The 17,311-nt window shown below is 39.7% G+C and overlaps 1 protein-coding gene across 2 annotated transcripts in view; it reads right to left on the bottom strand.

The window, feature by feature from the left end:
• Nucleotides 1–1,308: 1,308 nt before the first annotated feature.
• The window catches only part of SEC23A (SEC23 homolog A, COPII coat complex component), a 56,220-nt gene continuing 40,217 nt past the window's right edge, over nucleotides 1,309–17,311 (bottom strand). For both annotated transcript variants that reach the window (XM_040968915.1, XM_040968916.1), the window contains exons 16-20: nucleotides 15,237–15,398; nucleotides 12,859–12,945; nucleotides 9,951–10,106; nucleotides 7,303–7,368; nucleotides 1,309–2,699 (exon numbers count right to left, since the gene is read on the bottom strand). In XM_040968915.1, coding sequence (XP_040824849.1) covers nucleotides 2,610–2,699; nucleotides 7,303–7,368; nucleotides 9,951–10,106; nucleotides 12,859–12,945; nucleotides 15,237–15,398 — 561 coding nt within the window. In that variant the 3' untranslated portion in view covers nucleotides 1,309–2,609. The remainder of the gene's footprint in view (nucleotides 2,700–7,302; nucleotides 7,369–9,950; nucleotides 10,107–12,858; nucleotides 12,946–15,236; nucleotides 15,399–17,311) is intronic.

Here is a 17,311-nt window from a genome sequence, read left to right as displayed (position 1 = left end):
GGGCTCGGGGAGGCTGCGTGTGCTGCAGCGCCTGTGGGCGGCTCCTCTTCAGAGCCCGCGATGGAGACCTCGCCGTGACCCCCAGACCTGAGGCCGGGAGGATTGTCTGCAGAGCACGGTCAGCACTGAGGGTCATCCGAGGGTTCTGTGTCCCGGGGCCTGCACCGAGCTTCCTTCCCTGGCGGGAGCGTGCGTCAGGCACCCCGAGGCCTGCCCTGTCTCGGGATGCTAACACCGCCCCGCGTGCTCGGCAGCCTGTGCGCACGGCTCCGGCTCCGCACCGTGGGGAGGCTGATCATTGCAGTGAACGAAATTGATGTCATCAAAAGTAAATAAAGTGTGACCTGTGGGTTGAGCTGTTAGAACAGTCACTGACTTCTGTGATTTTACTTGTATCTGGGAGTTCTAAGCTTGCTATGTATGTTACTGTATTTTCAGAATAATTTTTATTATAAAAGCATCTCACACCTAAAAATTTTTTCAAAAATTAATCTCTCAAGCACAGCTACTACTTACCCTTTTCCCCGACTTTATCACCACACAATATTTTTGCATATTTTCTTGAGACATCTTGAGTAACATCATACTACTTTTTAACATTAATAACAAGAATAGCTGGATCTGTTCCAGGATCTTTCCTGGCTTCTAGAGGACACCCCTGTCCTTGAGTCCATTCCATGTCCCTGCAGCCTCCTGCCTCTGCTGTCACGTGCAATTCCTATCAGATCCTCCTTCTTTCCTCTTACAGGGACCTTGGTGATTCCTTTGGGCCCACTTGGATAAACCATGAAAACACCCATATCTTGAATTTTAAATTTTTTTTTTGCACCAAAACAAACATCTTTCAATGCTATTTTCCAAGAGCTTTTTTCTGATATATTTGTTCCTAATAAAGCTATTTACAAAACTGTAATCCACTAGCAGATTTTTTTTAAAAATTTATTTGAAAGGCAGAATTACAGAGACAGAGATATCTTCCATCTGCTAGTTCACTCGCAAATGTTTGCAACAACAGAGACGGGGACAGACAGAAGCCAGAAGTCAGGACCTCCATCTGGGTCTTCCACATACATGGCAGTGTCCAAGCCCTTGGGCCATCTTCTGCTGCTTCCCCAGCTGCATTAGCAGGGAATGGGTAGGAACTGAAGTAACCAGGACTCGAACCTGCACCCAAACGGGATGCTGGTATTGCAAGCAGTGACATAATCCACTGCTATGCAACGCTAACCCCCCACAAACAGATTTTAAATGCTATAATTTTACACTGGGCTTCTTAGGATTTTCCTAGATTTCAAAATTAGCAAAACCAAAGTATATTTTGTTGGCATTTAGGCCTAGCATAGTACAATTCAAGTAAAACTGAACAAAGCAATGTATTTAAGCTAACTGAATATAACATATAAACTATTTATGACTTTATCATGATTGTTCATGCAAGTACAATCATCCAAAGTGTCTTTCTAGCATATATCATAGTGCCCCCTTTATCTGCAGTACTCAACAAGTGAATTTCATTGTCAGATCATTTCCTGCCTTAGTGATATAAGCATGTTCACTACAAGTAACCTGTAATAGGGAATAATGCTAATGAATACATCAAGACATGACAGCATCACTACATGATATAAGTAAGCAAACAATATGTAATACTGTTTCAGTGAGAACCATAACTGAATATATTTCACAGAAGAAAAGCAGAAACGAAAGTAATATGTAAACTCCCAAAACAGTGTTAAAAATACTGAAGGATATAATGCAAAATTTACCTTAGTAAAACAAGGGGAAACTACAAAACCTTGCAGTGAAACAAAATTTGCTTTAGTAGTGACACCAGGCATCTTACTGCAAAGGCTTGCTAAAACGCACTCTGATGAAATACTTAATTATTAATCTCCCTATTAAAAATAAAGACTAACTTACATCATTTTATCACCTAAGTTGTGTATTTTGAAGGAATTTCACATTTATTGTCAGTTGTGAGATTGCTACACTCAAAAAAACCTTTTCATCTCTAACCTGTTTTTCTAAATAACCAAAAACATTAAATTATCTTCATGAAAACTGTATTATAAAGTCAAATAATTCCTAAACAAATCATAAAAATAAATCTGCCATAATCGAGTAAGTACAAGGAAAGTGTATATGCAGGTGCTGAAAATTACAGAAAATATCCACTGGATAATCAAAAATGTTCACATTTATCATTATTACCCATTTTGTTCTTTATGGCTAAAAGAAAAAAAATTTTTAATTGTCAACAATGACATTCAGTGTCATTTTAGATTTGTCTGCAATATATAAATCAGTCCTATATGCTGTACAAGGCAGACTCCTTGTATACTTTTAAACATAAGTGAATTATAAAGACCTCAGATTTCCAAAACCAGATATAATACTGTGGTAAGCAAAATAAATTTGTTCTTACTACTCTTGTTATATAAGCTTCATCTACAAATGTGAACATTTTTCCATATGTTGTCTCAAATCATGCTAATTGGAAAAAAAAAAAAGTCTAACAAGATATCTGTTGTTTTTGACAGATAAAATTAAAACAATTTTAATTGTAATATTATTTCATCATTTAGAGTGTCCCAGACATGTCTAGCTTTTCACGCGGCACTGGACACAGCAAGTTTCTTCAGATGATCCATGAACACTTGTAAACTAACATCATCAGTGAGAATAGGTGCTCCAGATTCCTAGGGGAAAACAAAAAACATATCTGTTATGGTTACAGTGTACAATGATACCTTGGGATGGAAAAACAACATACAAATGAATATTTAAAATACCCAAGGAAATCATTTTAAGTTAAGTATCTTTATACCATTATAGAACAAGGTCTTTGTCCTATTTCTTAAGGGAAGCTCTAAATTCTTAGAATTCCCGGAATTGCAGGAGTGTCTCCATGATTCACTGACCACTCCCATCACATGTGAGACCAGACTCAGGGTGCTGCCCAGCTGAAGGAAACTGTCTAGGTAGCCTTACACCTGGGCAAGTATTATGGTGCTAGGAGAAAAGCAGTCAATAGCTGGCAGGCACTTCTGATCCAGCTCCCTGCTAAAGCACTTGGGGAAACACTAGAGGATATCCACGGTGCTTGGGCCCCTGTGCCCTTCTGTGGGAGACCCAAATGAAGCTGCCAGCTCCTGGCTTCAGTCTGGCTCAGCCCCGGCCGTTGCAGACATTTGGGGAGCGAACCTGTGAATGAAAGCACTCCACCCCCCACCCCCGTAGTTCTTTCAAATTAAAAAAAAAAAGACTTTTAAAAAAATGTAAAAAATGTCAATACAAAAAAGGCTATTCAGGAAAAATGATTTTTAGAGATCAGCAAAACAGTGGCAAACATGAGTAAGAAGAGCTTCTAGTTCAGCCACAGACATGCCATAACCTTCCCTGAATAAAGTAAAATCAATTTGATGTCATGTCGGCTCATTCACAAGAACGTGAAAGGCCTGACAAGGAAGGAAGGCAGCCAAGCTGGATTAACAGCAGCAAGATGGGGGCTGGGGGACCCCTGCCTGTGTGAGTTCCTGGCTCGGTCCCTTCTCCCCGCCCACCCACACACACCTCCCCACGACTTGGAGAGTTATATAATCAGCTTCTGTGTTAGCTTCCTCAAATGTAAAATAAAGAGAACAGGACCCATCTCATAGTAACTATGAAGATTAAATGACTTACACTGTATAAAGCAGAGTAACAGCCAAAACAGTAGGCACACACATGTTTATTACTATTTCTTTTGAAAACCTGTTATTTTTAACCTTTCTCTCTATTCCACATCTGACTCAGAATTAGAGAAGTGCAAGTCTAAAAAACATGACCTGTAGCACTGAAAATTGTTGGCTCTTGTTGAAACTACTCCTAATTTTTTTTTCATTTTATTTGTTTTCCCCTTTTAATCACCCAATCCTAGCTCCTTATTAAATAAGCCAAAACAGATACAAAGCTTCCAATTTATATGCTGCACATTTCACTTAAAATTATAAATACTAATGCCTAATTCAATTGTTTTTTCAAAAGTTAGTAATTGGTTGTCTGAATTTTTAAAATTTTCTCTTTAAAACATATCCAGGATTACCCAGAAAGGTTCGAGCTTTGTCACTTTAAATTTTGAAGCACTATGGCAACAGAGGCCTCCACCAACCAGTTAAGCAAAGCAGTGTGATAGTGGTGCCCTCTTCTGGCTACTCACTGATAACACTTGTCACTGGCACTTGAGGATAACAAGCTTTAATTTTTAGTAAAATGTTTGGCTGCCAAAGGTTTTAATTTAAATTAAATTAAAGTTAAATTAAATCCTAAGTTAAATTAAATTAAAATCAAAATATCAAATTATCTTATAGATTGAAATATCCAGATCTGACTCCAGACATGCTAGGTTAAAATCTGACTTCGACCAGTTGATCTTGGGTAACTTCACTTGTAAGCCTCAATTTTCTCTTCTGAAAAACAGAATTAATAGCATCTACCTCACATAAGGTTTTTTTCTTTTTGATAAATAAAACACATAAAAATATAAACATTAGCTGTAACAACAAAGATTAAATTAATTTGTCCTATGATTAGGTACATACACATTTAGCTTATCAAAATACTAACATAACTTCTAAAAATTATGGTCAAGAAACATCTTAGGGCTCTTGGTTTGACCTCTTTGCCCTTATTTCCACAGAGTGATCGTTAAACTTTGAAGCCTAAATAGGTCTGCTTCCTTGTTAAATATCACTAGGAAGATACTTTTCTATCCACTAACATCAGTAAAAACTAATAACCAACATTTACTGAGTATTAATGTCTAAATCAAGCATAAATTACTGTTATACTCGACAGACATAGCAGTAAAGGCAAAGAAATCAACTTGCAGCTTACATCCTTATCTGCCAAGAATGACACGTGTAACAACTCAGTAAGTACCAGCTCCATCTATACGCTGTCATTTAAACCCAGGAAAAGGAGAAGGCAGGCACCACTGCCATGACTAACTTCATAAACTGAACTCCGTTTCAATGTACAGAAATACAGGCACAGGCAGGTGTGTTTTATCTGGTCTGTATGAGGTGGGCTCTCATTTTTTTAAACTTAACTATGAAAGTGGCAATAAGTAGATGGCAGAAAATAGCAAGTGCCTGCTTGAAAGAAGAATTGGTGTACCCTGGTTACCCACTGTCCCTGACTCGGCACACCGCTTCCTGGCATGGAGGGCCAACCTCCCTTCCCAGAGCACTGCACTCATCTTGCTGCTCACTGGCCCCATCTGTGTATGATGACTGTCCCTCCCTTACCTTCCCCTTTCCTTCTCATCTAGCATCATTTCCTTAAACCTGATTTATTGCTGCTGCTTCTCTATCCTATTGTAACTCTGCATTCAAATGAATAACTCCTTGAAAACAAATAAATACATTATAAAACTGCTGGTCAAAGGCCATAATGACATCCTCGTCATCAAACTCATGACCTTTTTCCAATCTGTATGTTCCTTCACCTGTCTGCAGAACTGTAGGATTTGTTACCTGCTCCTAGGAAGTCTTCCCTCACCTTGTAGGACATGCTATTCTTTTCGGTCTCTTGTACCTCTCTCACTATTTATCAAATACTCCTAGCACTTGCACTTCTTCAAGCTTTTGTCTCATTGCTATTTTCTCTCATTTTACATGCCATTGTTGGACAAGCACTGACTGTCACGTTTAACCTTCACATCTACGCTCTGACCACCACAAAAGTCAAGTTTCCAGCAAGCCACTCAATATGGCCATAATCAATATAGCCATTCTATCGAGGCTCAACATGATTTTCTAGATGGCATCACAATCTTTGTGTGCCTAAAATCAAACATTTTCTCTGCAACCTCTATTTACTTGCACATATTTTCCTAATCACCCAAGCTCAAATATCCCAATTACTTTGTTTTCACTTTTAACTATTCTAACTCAAATCTATAAAAAAAAAGTCAGAGGAGAAATATGATACCCACATTCAGCATAACAAAATTTCCTCATTTTTAACATTTTGTCACATTGCTTTCTGTTTCTATCAATTTTTCCTTTATTTTCTGGTTTTTGTGTTATTTCTGCAAGTAGAAGACACAATGAAATATTATTCATTAATACATTGTGATGTATCTCCTATGACCAAAGAGAATCTCCTCTATAACCAAACATCATTACCTCATTCATTCGACAGCTGTTCTCTCCCAGTAATCCAGGATTCAATCAGAAACTGGATTCTGTGTACAGCCATTATACCCTACAATAAGTTCACTTTCCTATAATTTCTAATCAAGTTCTACAGATTCTAATTTTGAAGTGTCTTCCAAATCTATTCCTCTTTACCATCTTGTCTACATCCCCTCTCATTTGGATTACTTACACACATACAGTTCCTGTCTATAGTCTGTTCCCAATTAATTATAAGAATCAATTACACTAGGACTAAAACATTCTCTGTCCAAAAGCTCCCGACCACTCTCCACTACTTATAAATCAAGACTCAGTTTTGAAGTCTTCAACCTGGTATTCAAGATTCTCCCCAAGCTGGTCACAAAGCACTTTTCCAGTTTTATGTTCTACTATTCATCTCTGCCCTCACTCTATTATCATAGCCCACACTATCCTCTAACTAGAACTTCCTTCTTCATGCAATTTACACTTACGGAAATACCCACTCTATAATGTAAAACCTCTCTCTTCTGAGCTCGTTTCTGACCACACTCCTCCTGCCACCAGGTGACCTCTTTTCTTCTTCTAACACTTACCAATGCCTGGTATCTTTCTAAAGGCACATTTCCCATTTCCTCTTGTACTTTACATAAGTATGTATCTTACATGTGATACTAGACTATGAGTTCTTTAAAGGCAGGCATGATAACTGAGTCCTGCACAATATGCTAAGCCAAGAGGTAATACTTCTATCAGATTAAAATAAATTAATATGTTATGAGTCCAGACTTCCTGACTCTTCCTGATTGAGCACAGTTCTGGGTGCTCCAGGCTTCTTGTGGCCTTTTACATTTCGCAGACTAACAGTAAGCCTGAACCACTACTTCCCGTCTCACAGTCACTTTATTGTTTTTGTCTCTAGTGTGTGATACTAAACTTAGAATAGAGAGATTCTGTCTATTCCAAAGGATTATTTTTTGTATATGGCGTTCTCAAATACTATTTTCTACTCTTACTGTTTCCACCAGTTTTCCAGTAGAAATTATTACTAAACACACAGGGAAAAAATATAGCTCTCATTTAAATGACAAACTATATATACACAAAGAGGTAATTTTTAAGACCTGCTATTTATACTTACCTGACCCCAGGCATACATATTATTATGAGTCTGTGAAGGATTGACTTTTGAAAGCAGGAAACGGGCCTTAAAAGCAAAGAAGAAATAACATTACCCATTAGAAACAGATACAGACAATATAAATAAATAAATAACATCTATCATCATTATCTAACAAGTGCTAGTAAAATTAATTTTCTTAAACTTCATCTTTTAAAAAGATTTGGCAAATTTTGAAACATGCAGACCACTATTATATATAAATAATAACTGTATTCTTCACTTCTAATACATAACAGAAAATAAAAATAATTAAATCCAAAAATCAGCACAGAAAAGTTATGTTGGGGGAGGCATGATGACAGCATATAAACCTCTGCCTACAGGGCTGACATCCCATATGGATGCCAGCTTGTGTCCCAGCTACTCCACTTCCCAACTAGCTCCCTGCTTGGGACCTAGGAAATCAGCAAAGGATAGATCAAGTCCTTGGGCCTCTGTACTCATGTAGGAGAGACCTAGAAGTTCCTGGCTCCTGGCTTCAGATCAGATCAGCTCTAACCATTGTGGCCATTTGCCTTTCAAAAAAAAAGAATCTTTTTTAAAAAATTATGTCAATCTAAGTATAAGGTGGTATAGTAGTCTAAGTTACCACTCACAATCACAATGCCAGCATTCCATACTGGACTGCCAGTTCAAGTCTTGGCTGCTCTCCTCTTTTTCTTCTTAAAAATATTTTTTTTAAATTTGAAAGATTTACAGAGAGAGGAAAGACTGAGATATCTGCCATCTGCTTCTTCCCAAATGGCCACAATAGCCAGAACTGGTCCAGTGTGAAGACAGGAGCCTGGAGCTTCTTCTGGATTTCCCATGTGAGTGCACAGACCCAAGGATTTAGACCATATCCTTCTCAGGATGTTCCTGAGGAACATTACCAAGCAGCTGGATCAAAAGTGAATCAGATGGGACTCAAACCTGCATCCATACAGGATGCTGGCATTGTAAGGGCAGACTTAACCTGCTATACCAGGGTACCAGCCCTTTATATATCAGAACAAAAGAGTAACAGAAGCCAATAGAGTGGGTAACAACCTAATCCTCTGTCTATAGTACCAGCATCCCATATTGGCGGGTCACATCCCAATCCTTGTCCTAGCTGCTCTACTTCCAATCAACTTCTATGCTTATGGCCTGGGAAAGCTACAGAAGAAATTCAAGGTGGGGGCTCAGAAGGAAGTCCTGGCTCCTGGCTTTGAAGCAGTCCAGCTCTTTCACAAAAATCACTTAGGGGATAATCAGCAGATGAAGATTTAGCTTGTTGTCTCTCATTCTCTCTCGGTAAAATAAATCTTTTAAAAAAACAAACAAACAAATAATAGGGCCCAGCGTGGTAGCCTAGTTTCTAAAGCCCTCTCATTGCATGCACTAGGATCCCATATGGGTACCAGTTGATGTCCTGGCTGCTCCACTTCCCTTCCAGCTCCCTGCTTGTAACCTGGGAAAACAGTCGAGAATGACTCAAAGCTTCAGGGCCCTGCACTGGTGTGGGGAACCCAGAAGAAGCTCCTGGCTCATGTTGGATCAGCTCTGGCCATTGTGGTCAGTTGGGGAGTGAACCAACAGACAGAAGATCTGTCTCTAAGTCTGCCTTGCCAATAAAAATAAGTAAATTTTTAATACATGTTGTAGAGACAACAATGAGCGAATGACCCATAAATTTTCAAGTCATACCAGAAGAAAGCAGGCAGTTAAATAAACCTTCTTTAACTCTCAGTAATCGTATTAACACAAGAGTCAAGAGCACCAGCCTTGGCATCAGAACACCAGAATTCAAATTCCAGTTTTTCCATTTACTGTATTTTCTTGTCCATCTGTAGCCTAAACCAGTTTATTTTCTCTAAAATGAAATTACTGCAGAATTCTTAACAGAATCAAATGAGAAAAGGCATGCACTGTGCAAATTTTCAACTCATGAGAGCAGTACAGTATACTCATGAGAAATACAGTAATTATGGTAAAAACGCTAATAACAATTGTGACCATTGCTAAATAACAGTCCCTGATGCTGTAATACTGCACAAAGAGGTAGGGATACAGCAATAAACAAAACACGGTCCCTGTCTTCAAGGAACAAGTGGAACAAACATGTAACACCTTATAACTACTGAGTTACTACAAATCTGCTAAGCATTACCAGGGAGAGGTCAGAGGCATATAAGAGCGTACGTTAAAGGGACTCAACCTAAAATTCTAAGTCTCAAGAGCACAGTGCATATATATTGTTTCTAACTCAATCCTGACTGTTTGCATTGTAGAAACTGGAATGATCAAATAAGTAAAAATGAAAAAAAAATTACTCCAAGCCCCATATTCTTTTCCACCCAACAAACAGCTTTAAGAAAAGTACGTTACATTTTTCCCAGGTTCTTCACATCTTCCTGCTTAACTAATGTCATCCAGACTGTGATAAAAACTTTAGGCAACTATTCAAACACCCCATTCCTTTGCTCCCAAAGCTAATGAGAAAACAAGTGCCGCATACCCCTTCTCCTAGCTCCTTCCCCTTCCGCTGGCACTGTGAGGTTCTACTCAAATGAAAGGGAGAAGGCCAGCAGCAACATCTGAACTGCAGAACTACTGACAAAGAAACAGAAACGGACACTACTCACCTGGCTGCCCCCATGCTCAGTGTCAATGTATCTCGGCATTGGAAACCTAGAATGAAGAATCTCCTGTGCATCATCAATTGGCGCCTGCAGAAGGTGGCGGAAATTTTCATATTCCGGCATGTCCTGGTATCCTGACTTCCGCCACTGCGCTATCGTCTAATTTAAAATCAAATGAAAGAATTAGTTTTACATTTCTTACCTATCCAAAAATCTTAAGACTTTTTTGCAAATGACACAATTAGTAGCAAATATTATTCCATGTGGCCCCTATGCTCACATGGGAGAGACCCAGAGGAGGTTCCTGGCTCCTGGTTGTAGATCACCTCAGTTCTGGCCATTGTGGCCATTTGCAGAGTGAACCAGTGCATAGAAAATCGGTTTCTCTTATCTCTGCAACTCTGACTTTCAAATAAAAATAAACATTTACAAAAATAAAAGTTATCCATCTACCTTTAAGCAATATAAAGAAGATTTTTGTTACAGATTTTTCAGGCTTCAAAATTAGCAATATAAAACATCCTTATCAATGAAGTAACATTCTGACAAGACACATAAACACAAAAATCTTAATAATAACAGCAATAGCATTATAAAGGTCACTTACATATAGGAGATGAACTGAAACGGTTCTTTTATCAAGGCAAATGGCTGTAAAAGCTACCTAATTAAATCACCTAGAACTTCAAGCTGGTTTCAGTCTAAGGTAACTGAATCACTCTGTATAGCTGTAAATCTCCATTGAACCAAGGAATGGGGGCAGCATTGCGTCTCAGTACGTTAGCCACTGGTTATACCACCAGCACCCCATAATAGAGCACAGGTTGAAGTCCCAGCTGCTACAATTTCCATCCAGCTCCTGCTAACACAGCTGGGAAATCTGTGGAACATAGCCCAATTGCTCAGGCCCTGCCACTCATGTGAGAGGCCAGGATTAAGTCTATAGCTCCTGGCCTTGGCCTGGCCTACCCCAACCCATTACAGCCATTTGGGGAGTGAACCAGAAAATAGAGGGTGCAGGGTCCCAAGGCTTTAGGCCATCCTCTACTGCTTTCCCAGGCCACAGGCAGGCAGCCTGAATGGAAGTGAGGCAGCCAGGACATGAACTGGCACCCATATGGGATCCTGGCACATGCAAGATGAGGACTTTAGCCACTAGGCTACCATGCTGGGCCCCTTCTCATTTCTTTTTAAGTACATTAGCAATAAGCAATTCGAAGATAAAATTACAGTAAAACGTCAAGCATTTCACTATTATAGCCGTTATTCTTAAAATCTAAGGGCCAACACCACAGCACAGTAGGACAAGCCTCTGCTACAGTGCCAGCATCCCATAAAGCACCAGTTAAAGTCCTGGCTGTTCCACTTCTCATCCAGCTCGCTGCTTATGGCCTGGGAAAGCAGTGGAGGATGCTATAAGTCCTTGAGCCCTTGCACTCACCTGGGAGACCTTCAAGAGTCTCCTGGTTCTCAGCTCTGGCTGCTGCAGCCACTTGAGGAATGAACCAGCAAATGGAAAATCTCTGTCTTTCTCTGTCTCTTTCTCCCTCTATAATTCAGCCTTTCAAATAAAAATAAATAGATCCTTTTAAAAAGTCACTAAAATATTAGAAACTGACATCAATTAAATATAATTAGGTAATTATAGTCAGTAAATCTTAAAAGTACTGAAAATATTACTTATAGGGGAATTTTGAGCAATTCATTTACTCTTATAGTAAGATCTAAGATCATTCACAAAGCAAATGGAAAGCTAAATCTATACAATTTACTAGAATACTAAATATAAATTTGAGTGCAGGTATGTGAAAAAAACCATTTATCTTCCAAAGCTCCAAGAGTGCAATTCATTTTATACAAAGCAAAGCACTTAAATTCTGGCTGAACTAATAAATGCCAGAATGAGCAGAGTTCTGAACACTACTCTAGTATTTTCTGCTCTTTTCAATCAGGAACCATTCCAATTAAGGGAAGCTGTACATTTTAACTCACCTCTGCCTTATTAAAGTTTTTATGATCATTTGGCACACCACTAAAACTGACTTACAATGACTACAAGAATGAAAAGGAAAGCCTGCTGCTGAGCAAGGCCAACTTTCAGCCTCTCAGTGTCTCTAGGCTTAAGCTGAAGTGTCATGTCACTGTGTCATTGTTCTTACTTTCACAACACCATGCTTCATGGATCCAGCATGATGGCTCAGCTAAATCCTTGCCTTGCACATGCTGGGATCCCATACATGAACCGGTTCATATCCTAGCTGCTCCACTTCCCACCCAGCTCCTTGCTTGTAACCTGGGAAAGCAGTTGTGGGTGGCCCGAAGCCTTGGAACCCTGCACCCATGTGGGAGACCCAGAAGAAACTCTTGGCTCCTGGCTTCGAATCACTTCAGCTCCGGCCATTGTGACAACTTTGGAAGTAAACCGGTGGTCAGAAGATCTTACTCTCTGTCTCTCCTTCTCTCTGCAAATCTGCCTTTCTGATAAATATAAACAAAACAACCCACTGTGCTTCATAAATATTTCCATTTGTCCAACTGTGTGTAGACAGGTGAACAAAATAATCACAGTTGAATCAACTGCAATTGAAGCCCCAAAATCTTTAGTACTAAGGATTACACTTGACACATATTTTACAGAAGTGGAATTCAAAGCTTGCTACACCTGAAACACTAGCCATACAATGGAAGAAAAGAAGTCTCCCTAAGTAAAAAGACTTAACACATGCATAGTTTTATTAGTTTTCTTTTCCTTTTTAGCTAACACATAAACTGTACACATTTATGGGATATCATGTGATGTTTCAACACATGTTTACACAGTTCAAGTAGGGTAAACGTATCTATCTCCTCAAACATCTAACAGCTCTTGATGACTGAGACACACAAAACTATGCTTAGCTTAGAACCTTACCTCCCCATGATAAATCAAGATCTGGAAGAATGTGTCCATGAGAAGAATGCGATCTGCAAGAATGCTGCTGCTATCAAGCAGAACCGGCTAGTAGAAAAACAATCCGAACAGAAAAAAGAAAAAAGAAATTTCCTATTTAAAGATACATAATGGATTTTTCCAAGAAACTTTCCAAATTGTACATTTATAATTCACTACATAATTTATTATTAATTATCTCAGCATATTTAATTTCCTAAGTAATCTCTTTAACAAGATCTAACAATTATAAGCAAAGAAAAAAAAAAAAAGGATAACTCCTAAGCCTGATGGGGCACAACTAAGTGACGTGGGAGGGACTTAGGATAAGGAAAGCCTGAACCAAACAGGAAGACATGAAACCAGGGTGATGTCAGCTGAGGACATGTACTTGGGGATTGCTCACAGAAAGGTATGAGATTTGATAGTACGAGTTAGATGAAAGATAAGGAAGACCAAAAGATTAAGCCCTGAAGCATGCCAACAAGGTCTGAAAGACAGAAGCTAGCACCCGGAGACTGGGAAGACAGACACAGTGAGTGAGTGACAATACAATCAGCAGGCAGCATCACCGAGGCCTCAAGCAAAGAGCCACTACAGAAATGCTGCTGCGAGCTCATGAGGCAGCTGTGGGATGTTTCTAGTCCCAACAAGAGCTGTTTCCGAATACTGTTAGGGCGAACACAGGTTGACTAGCACAGGGACCACTACAGGTCTAATAAAAGAGTTGAGAAGAGAATGCGAGGTAAGAAAAGATAGACAGCAAAGCAACTTTTTAACTGTGACTAGGAACAAAGAAATAGAATGACAATTTTAAAAAATGTGGGGTCAAAGTAGGATTTCTTTTGGTCAGTTTTCTTTTTTAATACTGGCATGAGTGCTACTAAAAGTTTCTATGTCGATGAGAATGATACAAATAGACAGGAAGTGATGGCACAAGCAAGGAGAGAAAGAAGGCAACTCCAAACAGCCTTAACAAAACAAAATTTGTGGGATTCATGGACAAAATAAAGTTGGAATTTGATGGGAACCGGCCTTAGAGATGATGCAGCTCTAATTTTCTTCTAAACATCATTCTACATTTTTCAGATGTCACAATTTCCATGAATTACACTAAAAAATGGGGAAATAACTCAAACAGATTTAAACAACTAAGAGACAAAAATATACTGGTAGACTAATACATTTAATTTTTTTTTTAACTAATTGACCAAAAAAAATTGCAGCATGCCAGCATCCCATTAAGGGGACGGTTCAAGACCTGGCTGCTCCACTTTCAACCCAGATTCCTACTAATGTACCTAGCAAAGCAATGCAATTAGGTCCATGGACTTAGGGAAACCCAGAAGCAGCTCTGAGCTCTGGACTCCGGGCTTCAGCCTGGCACAGCCTCATCCACTCTAGTCACTTAGGGAGGGGACAAGGGGATAAAAGAGCTCGCTCTCTCTCTTTCTCTAATTCTACTTTTCAAATAAATACAGCTTGTAATAACAAAATAAAACATATTACTCACTAGTTCACACAATAGTGAGGGAGGCATCATAAAGGATCATGATCAATAATTTTTTTTTCCTTTACACTTAACATTTCAAATATAGCCACTACATACATTGTAGTGGTAAAACAGACCATTATAATTACTGAATGGAGAAACGGTCATTTCTCAATTTGCTGTAACAGTTAAGCTGCCTGTAGTACTATCAAAGTGCCTGGGTTAAAATTCCAGCCCCACTCCAGACCCCAGCTTCCTGCTAATGCTCATCCAAGGTGTCTTAAGTTTTAATTAGGTCCCTGCCACCCATGGAGACCTGGACTGAGATCCAATTCCAAGTTGCAGCCCTCTACCCCATGATGTTAATGAGCATTTGAGGATGCTCTCTGTCTTGTCAGTTTCCTTCTCTTGATAAATAACATTTAAAAAACAAAATAAGTAGGCCATAAATGTTAACTGAGTGACCTTAATAACTTTTCAGTATGTATCTTTATAAACAAAAGTAGCTCATTTTTTTCAAAAGACCAAAGGAAAATAACATTACATAATATAGAAAGCTCTTTATCCTGTTAGACACTAACTTCTAGAATAAGTGACAGACTATAGACTCATAGTCGGATCTACAAATTGTTACATATAAAAAGTTGTAAAAGATTTGAGCAAATATTTAGACAAAATGATCTAAACATCTCTTCTATTCCATCTTAATATAATTTTAGGATAGTTTAGAATCAGACTAGCAAGATATACAGCACAAATAATTTTCAGTTAAAACACAAATAGCTTGAGATAGGTATTCTTTTAATTAAATGCCTATAGCTGCACATCACAATAACAAGATCAGGTTCTTGTTGCTCTGCACTCTTACCTCTGGTGGTCCACTGAAGGAATATGCATACAAAATAGGCTGAATCATGATCAGAGACTGTGTCAGATCTTGACGCATAAAATGGTGACGATAATAGGAACTTTCATCAGGACTATTGTTAAAAACTTGCAAGAAAGGAGATCTTCTTAAGTGAAACATAAACTGTAAGATACAACAAGTGACATCACTTTTACAGATTCTAATGTTGCAATAGTATACTATTTACAAAAGTATCTGAATATTACAACTATTTACAAAATAAAAACAGGTCATGAGGCCAGTGCTGTGGCTCAGCAAATGAAGCCAATGCCTGCAGAGCCAGCATCCCATGTGAATACCAATTTGAGACCCAGCTGAACCACTTCTGATTCAGATGCCTCCTAATGTGCCTGGAAAAGCAGCAGTTGATGACCAAAGTGCTTGGGCCCCTGTACCTACATAGCAGACCCAAAAAAAACTCCAGACCCCTGCCTCTGCCTGGCTCAGCCCCACCCACTGCAGTCATATGGGGATGAATGCAGTGTTATCTCTCTCTTAAACAACTATTTTTTTAAAAAATTATAAGAACACAGTAAACAGCATTCCCCACAGAGGAATCTTAGATAGATCCCAGCACAATGGCTAAGTCCTCACTTTGCAAGCACCAGAATCCCATGTGGGTGCTGGTTCGTGTCCCAACTGCTCCACTTCCATTCCAGCTCCCTGCTTGTACTCTAAGAAAGCAGTGGAAAATGGCTTTGGGCCTGCACCCGTGTGGGGGGCCTGCAAGAGGCTCCTGGTTTCAGATCAGCTCAGCTCAGCTCTAGCTACTGTGGCCATTTGGGTAGTGAACTAATGGACGGAATGTCTTTCTACCTCTCCTCTGTGTAAATCTGTCTTTCTAATAAAAATTTTAAAAAATCTTTTTTAAAAAGGAATCTTTTTTTTCTATTTTTTTTTAATATTTTGACAATCTTTATATAGTTAATTAGGGTAAAAAGGTTCAAGGGCTACAGGAAAGTGGGTAAGACTAGTACTTTTTCCATAGTTTCCTTCATATTTAAAGGGGGGCATTAAGGGAGAAGGCCAACCCAATTTCCCACCCTCCCCAGGTCCCAGATGTAGGGCATGCTCTGAGGTTCTTGCTCAAGTGGATTCGATATTTCAACAGTTATGAATCGCTGCCAATCTTGCTACTCCAAGCACTATGAGGTCCTTGAAGAATCCACTGATTGACATAGTCCATCATAGAGTCTGTTTGCCCCATATTTCATTGCCAAGATATAGCTGAGATGGTTGGTTGACCTGTTCTGTCTTCTCTCTTTTCTTGGTTCGGGTTCTGAGTCCAGCATTTTGATTGGGGAGATCTCCAAAGAAACTTTGTCTGAGGTGTTCTCAGACCAGATTCTTGTATGTACTATCAAGTACAGGGCCTGGCACAGTCCATCACACCGAACAGCTGGTGGTTGCAATTGCTGGGTTGGTTCTGCTTTCACTTCCGACTTCCACTGGAACCAATGGGTGTTGCAGTCCAGCCTGGTACTGCCCAGCATATACTCAGTCCTCGCATAAACCAGTGGGAGCTGCAGCCTAGTTGGAGCAACCCACAATAACCCCCACCAGGCCCACCCCCTACCCTGGTTTGCCAGTATGTGTAGCAGTAGTCCAGTCTGACCCACACCCCATTCCACCCCAGTCCCTGTCCTAGTTTTCATGCCCTCCCATGAGAGTGGTAACCCAAGAGGGAGGAGCCCACTATTTCCCTCCCAGGCCTCTCCCACTCCAAGATTATGCACCCTCCAGATAGTTCTGTGGTTTACTTGACAGAACTATTTCCCAGTGCCAGCTTCTGCCAGCTGATGCTGCAGCTAAGCTCTAACAACCCTCACCCACTCTAATTTTGTTTGCATCAGTAGGAATAATCAGCCCAGCCTGGCTTTTCCCTGATCTAGTCCACATGAGGCTCACGGGTGTTGTAGCCCTGCCTAGTCTGGTCTACCCCCACCCCAGCCCACGCTCTCCTGCGGGAGTAGCTGTCCAGCAAGGGAACCCTCCCTTATTCCCCTGCCGGCTCTGCCCCTTCCCTTCCTTGTTCT

Source organism: Ochotona curzoniae, unplaced genomic scaffold, assembly GCF_017591425.1.
Source record: "Ochotona curzoniae isolate NIBS_2020 unplaced genomic scaffold, NIBS_Ocur_1.0 scaffold_4701, whole genome shotgun sequence".
Lineage (NCBI taxonomy): Eukaryota > Metazoa > Chordata > Mammalia > Lagomorpha > Ochotonidae > Ochotona > Ochotona curzoniae.
Note: the sequence above shows the minus strand (reverse complement) of the source record. Positions and strands in the feature narration are given on the sequence as shown.